This window comes from Carya illinoinensis, chromosome 5 (genome assembly GCF_018687715.1).
Source record: "Carya illinoinensis cultivar Pawnee chromosome 5, C.illinoinensisPawnee_v1, whole genome shotgun sequence".
Lineage (NCBI taxonomy): Eukaryota > Viridiplantae > Streptophyta > Magnoliopsida > Fagales > Juglandaceae > Carya > Carya illinoinensis.
The window spans coordinates 9194822-9200605 of NC_056756.1; the positions used below are offsets into that span (position 1 = coordinate 9194822).

At 40.4% G+C, this 5784-nt stretch overlaps 1 protein-coding gene across 1 annotated transcript; it reads right to left on the reverse strand.

The window, feature by feature from the left end:
• Positions 1-356: 356 nt before the first annotated feature.
• LOC122309293 (beta-galactosidase 13-like) lies at positions 357-5528 on the reverse strand. Its single transcript, XM_043122718.1, has 19 exons — positions 5084-5528; positions 4843-4938; positions 4626-4738; positions 4467-4533; positions 4262-4354; positions 4034-4177; positions 3840-3934; positions 3622-3727; positions 3435-3519; positions 3228-3346; positions 2975-3142; positions 2632-2810; positions 2383-2492; positions 2185-2294; positions 1831-1938; positions 1597-1701; positions 1323-1468; positions 881-1226; positions 357-780 (listed from the first exon to the last, which is right to left on the reverse strand). The coding sequence occupies exons 1-19, from the start codon at positions 5261-5263 to the stop codon at positions 664-666; spliced, it is 2487 nt and encodes an 828-aa protein (XP_042978652.1). The 5' UTR covers positions 5264-5528; the 3' UTR covers positions 357-663.
• Positions 5529-5784: the final 256 nt, after the last annotated feature.

Consider the following 5784-nt stretch of genomic DNA (forward strand, 5'->3'; position numbering starts at 1 on the left):
GGTTCTTTTTTTTAAAAGGTAATTTTTTGATGGGTTGCTGTCCTAATAGTTGGGGGATCGTATCTCCAACCATGGATCCTGTGGTCCCTGAGGACCGGGGTGGTGCCATTCGGCATGAGGGCTATTCGCCCATACAAGGGAGTTTACGGAGGGCGTTGGGAGTACATCTAACTTAGATTAGTGAAAACTATTTTTCAATGGCAGTTAGGAAGTAGTCTTTAATCGAGTTTGGTTCCAAACGCCCTTAAATATTCCACTCCATTCCAAGCTGATCTTTATCCTGACATTAAGCGAAGGGTGAAAAGACTGCACACTTTCATGCAGACTGAGGATGTTAGAAGGAAAAAGAATGGGAGTGTATGAAATCAATTTGCTCTGAGAGCAACTTGCATCTTCAATGGATGCAATACCTCGTAGAGTAATTCCGTATGTATATTTAAGAAGGGATCAAGCAAAATAAAAAGATATAAAAAATTGAAAACAACCATGAATTTAAGTACTCGATTACTGGTTTTTAAAAACAAAACAAAACAAAACAAAAAAAAAAAATGGTACTTCAGTAACTCTCGAGCCTGCTTTCCCATTGAAACTATCATGCATGTGCTTAACAGACGGACACCATCGCAAACACTCTTGTAACTAGGATCTCATCCTCTTTAATGCTTATTCGCACTTCACTTGTATAGCAAGTGTCTTCTTGATATCCGGACATGCATCGTTGTCCTTGATGAAAAGTTCTCGTTCAATTGGAACTGAACAGGAAGTTTTTCCCAAGCAATGCTGCTCAAAGCCAAAAAAGTGCAGGACAATTAGCATTGAATTGGCAAAGAAAATAGGTTCATGTGACAAGGTAACTTGTTGGGAACAGTATCCTTTTTACCTGCTCAACAACCTCCTTGGTAATTGAAGCACTGCATTTGCCCGTAAAGAAGCTTCCACAGGAACCATAAGGATCACCAAAGCTAGCAAACTCCACAGCAACAATCTTTTTGTGGTTTGGACAGTGCAGTTGAGCTGCTGGCTTCACAATGTCCACAACAGGCCTAATTTTACTGTCCTTCCTTTGCCACGACTTCACATGGGGTGGATGATACTCAGTTACGAAGCTGCAGATAGTATCTCTATTGACAAGTACGAGCTCAATGTCTTCTGGGTTCCCTTTCTCCTCCTCCAATATAATAAGGAGATTTTCTGTTGGCTTGATGAAGGATCTTGGTATATGGTACCTGATGAACGTTGCAAATTGAGGGGGGGAGACTTAGATTGCTTTTCACGAAGATTTTTATCACCCTTGGGCATAATTTACTAGTAGCTTTACTTACTCTGACTGAGAAGGCTTTCCAAGAGGAGAGAGGAAGGACACCCAGTAACGGCCAATGCTTTTTCCATTGACCCAAACCATCCCCTTACCCATACCATTCATTCTGATAGCAACGGGGTTATTCCCTTCAGGAGCTTCAAAATATGTCTGCAAGAAGAATGTGTGTATATAAATATGTAAAGGCTTTTGTAATACCACAAATGTTGAATGTACTACATTGTATCTTCTTCAGTTGTTATCAAAAGCGCCAATGGGACATGTTTCTCCTAGCATACCTTGTACCACGTAAGAGCAGGTCCTTGTCCATTGGCGTTCTTCCATCCTACCCTGTGTGATCCTGACTGAGTGAACACCTTAAGCTTTTCTCCTGTCAAGCCAACCTGCAAAATGGGCAACAATTCTATTAAAATCACCTTATAGCTAGTCATTTTCCCATAATCATATTCATCTAATCTTTTTTGAAGTCTTGATTTCAGGGAGTACAGTTAATTGTAAAGGTTCATTGGTACCTGATGCCCCCAACCATTGATTGACAGATCAAGTGTTCCTGTGTTCAAACCCAGGACGGTTACAGAGCGAGGACCGGCAAACCTGTGCTCCATGTAGGCTCCGCTATCCTTCACAGGTAAAGAACAGCTTGTTAGCACTTATTCTAGAATGAAACTTCTACATGCTTAAGACATATTATAATGAGGCGTCATTATCGTTCCACCTTTGAGTTTTTCTTTAAAAAGAGTAAGGAATGGTCCAAGAGCGATGATAAGTGCCATATTTATATAGTGGGATGAATGTCATGTTACCTAGCATTACTCATTCCAAAATAAAAAGCAAAGTCGAACGATAGAAAGCCAGGAGCTACTTACTGGGAGTCCCACGGTCATGCCAATCAGCGCTATATGGTTGACCCCACTCTTGAAGTTCACGGCACTTTGAAAGACAAAACTTTTCTCGTCATGGCTTCCATGTGCGGATCCTGAAAATCATAAGCACGATGATCAGCTGTGTACGTGAATTTCCCACGTAAAAAGAAAGAATGTATGTGCTGGATTGTAGGTGCTCACCAACATATTCGCCATTCACAAATGCATGCAAGGCATGACCAAGACTCGCTACGCGTAGTACTGGGAGAATATCAGGCCGCATTGGCAAGTCACGGGGAGCCAACTCTATGCTGCAATCAAATATGACAAAAAAATGTCAGATTTTGGTCCATCACTGTGAGCTCCAGCTTGGAATACTTACAAGAGTTAAAAGGATCTTACCCAATGCATACTTTGCCTAGTCTGTAAGGTAATTAAGATTCTGCTTACCTAGTGGTGTACCACGCATAATCTGTGGTATCCTTCAAAAAACCATAGAGCTCCTTTGGAGTTCTGGAGTCAACTGGCAATTGCTCGACACTTGGGATGGGTTCTGGGGACATATCCCATTTAAGATTTTTTGCAACCTTTGATTTCTTCAGGTTCCTTGCATTATGTTGCGATACAATCTGTTTTCATGCAAAAGAAGAATCCCTTAGACATTCCCCAATATCCAAATATGGGCAACTGAGAGCACTAATACACAACTGAAGAAACAGAGCAGTAGTAACAAGGAATTTAGCTTTTTTTTCTTCTATATATACAGAGAGACATCTAAGAGATGAGGAGTTACTGTTTGTGTATTGTAGACCACGGTCTTGCAATCAGGGAGGATGCTAATTGAACGTGGTGGCAGGTAATATGTCTCGCCCCTGAAATGTACATTTGCTGCCGCTCTGGAGTTGTTGTTTGCCAAAAATGCAGCACAGATTCTTAATCCGGAATTCTCGTAGACTTGAGCCTTGATGACGGAACAGCTTAAACATATTAATGAACAGTGTTGGATGGGAGCTAGCTACATTGATTCACTCTATTCAGATGCTTACCTCTGTATGCTTGCCCAAACTTTCAACATGAGGTTCACCCCATAGCAGAGCCTTCTTGCATAGATTTAAAGCCTTGTGCAAGTCCTTAAGGTGACTCCATTTGGGTTCCCTCTGCAAACCTGCATATTATACTTGTAAGGGTCCCATATGTTTGAGCAAGCTTTGCTTCATTGAGTCACTAGAGATCCCACTACTTGAAATCTTTACCATATTCATCAATGGGAGCTTCATCATAGTAGCGAGTTGTTGTAAAGACAGCACTTGTTCTACCAAAGTTAGTCCCACCATGGTACTGCAAATTATGAAGTAAGGTGATGTAAATTAGGGAAAAAGCCTGTCAGGGTAATTAACTGGTCCCTTGAGAAAAATGAGAAGAAGGTCGGGTATCTTCTACCATATAGTAGTTGACCAGAGTTCCATTCTTTGAGAAGAATCGGGCAACTGAAAATGCAATATCTTCTGCTGCTCTTTGAGATGGAGGATCTCCGAATACTCTGTACCTGTAATTACAAAACAAAAATTCCAAAGCCATTAGCATTTCCAAGAAGCCAAAAACAGTAATACAATTAGATGAAAAACAAACTCACTGACAATCACTAGGGTTATACTCACTGTGCGGTCCAGTTTTCCGTCCACAAAGAAGGTTTGTAGGGTTTGTTTGGTCCTGTGAAAGTGTCTCCGCAGTGCCTTCCATTGCATGTATTGATCTGCAAGTGGAAGTGGGAGCTTTTAGTCCAAATTCGTAAGGCTCGAAAAACGACAAAACTCACTGCTCGATTAGAAAATGAAAGATATTGCAGACTCACCACTGGATCAGGAGCATCCTTCTGCTTGCACATGATCCATGGAACTTCAGTTTTCAGCCCCACTGCCATGTTTGCTGCCCACTGAACATATCTGCTTCCCAAATCTCTATATGCAAGTTGAATGTGGTTGTACTCATTTTCAATCTGCGTTATGAGTCATTGAACAATAAAGTCAATAAGATGATCAGCTTTCCTATGAGGAAAGGAAAATTATAAGTAGAACCAAACTTGTGTCAATATGATTGGTCCTCCTTGTGAAGCAAATAGTTTCTCCTCCTTCATCTTATCTATAATCATCTTCACATATTTTTTCATATGCTTCTGCAAATGGGAAAAAAAATCTGAATTCAGTAGAGCTCCTTGAATTATCGAGTTAGATCTCCCCAAATAGTTTTGCACCCGTAAGAACTAAGGTGGTGCAAAATTGAGATACCTTGAATGGATCATTATCAGAACGGAATATGATGTTTGGGATCTCTCTTAGCCAATATGGAAGTCCTCTGAAATTTTCATTTTGAAACAACTAAATTATTAACACCACAGCTACAGAATCATATGAGAGGAGGAGGAAAATGAGAAATCAAAGACTTACCCGTGGTTCCATTCAGCTTGGATGAATGGCCCAACCCTGAGGGTCACATACATCCCTTGCTCTCCTATCAGCTTGATGAATTTCACCAAATCATAATTTCCATTAAAATTGTACTGTCAAGTTTTCGGAACATCGATGAAGAGTTAGATCGTCACATAACATTAGTTTTGTCGAATAAACTCAAAACTAATTTCTGTCTGCAACACCATTTTTTTACCTGTCCTTCCACAGGCTCATGGATGTTCCAAAACACATAAGTTTGAATCACATTCAAACCTCCATGTTTAGCCTTTGAGATAAGATCCGGCCACATCTAAAATCCATTTTAACACGAGTATACATTAATTTAATCCATTAAAACTCGCCCCTCAAGAGAAGATTAAAAAAACAAAAAGAAAAGAAGAAGATGAAGATAAAAAGACACAAGGATGGTCGATATTTATTGATTTTAAAGTTACCTCCGGGGTACTACGAGTGTAATGGATGGAACCCGAAAAGAGAAGCTCTCTTTTTCCATTGATGATCAGAGACCTTCCATCATAGGTCACGTTTTGAAACTTCTTGTCGCCATGGCCAACCACGGCTGAGACTAAAACAGATAGAAAAGAGAGAAAGAGCACGCGGCTTGACACCGCCATTGTAACGACTCCTCAACTAGAAGCCTGACCCAGTTCGGAGATATGTATAATGATAAATAACTCCAAGGAACAGAAGACAATAAAAATGACAGCTTGTGTGTCAATTCGGGAAGCCTCCTTAGAAGGAGGAGGTACCCGGAAGCAGAAACATAAACTCCATGAAAAGGCAGAGATATAGGGTCAAAGAAATGCTAAATATAAAGGGCTTGGAGGAAAGCTCGGAGTTTCCATATCGAATTTCTGTTTTGATCTCTTGGTGACCATTGCTTTGTTAGAGTTGTGAGCTTGTGCTCCTTTTGTTGTTTTTGTGTGTGTATGTGTGTGTGTGTGTTTTTTTATTTCGTTCTCCATTTTTTTGTTTTTCTTCATTACTGTCTTGTTGCTATTCTTGGGAGAGTTTCTTGGAAGTTTGAATGAGTTTCGGACTTGTAATAACCATAACAAGAACGCGAAATTTTCGGGTAAGTTGAGGAAGTTTTCTAACACTGCAGCCTCTGTGTTGGCACTCTTTGCTGTACCGC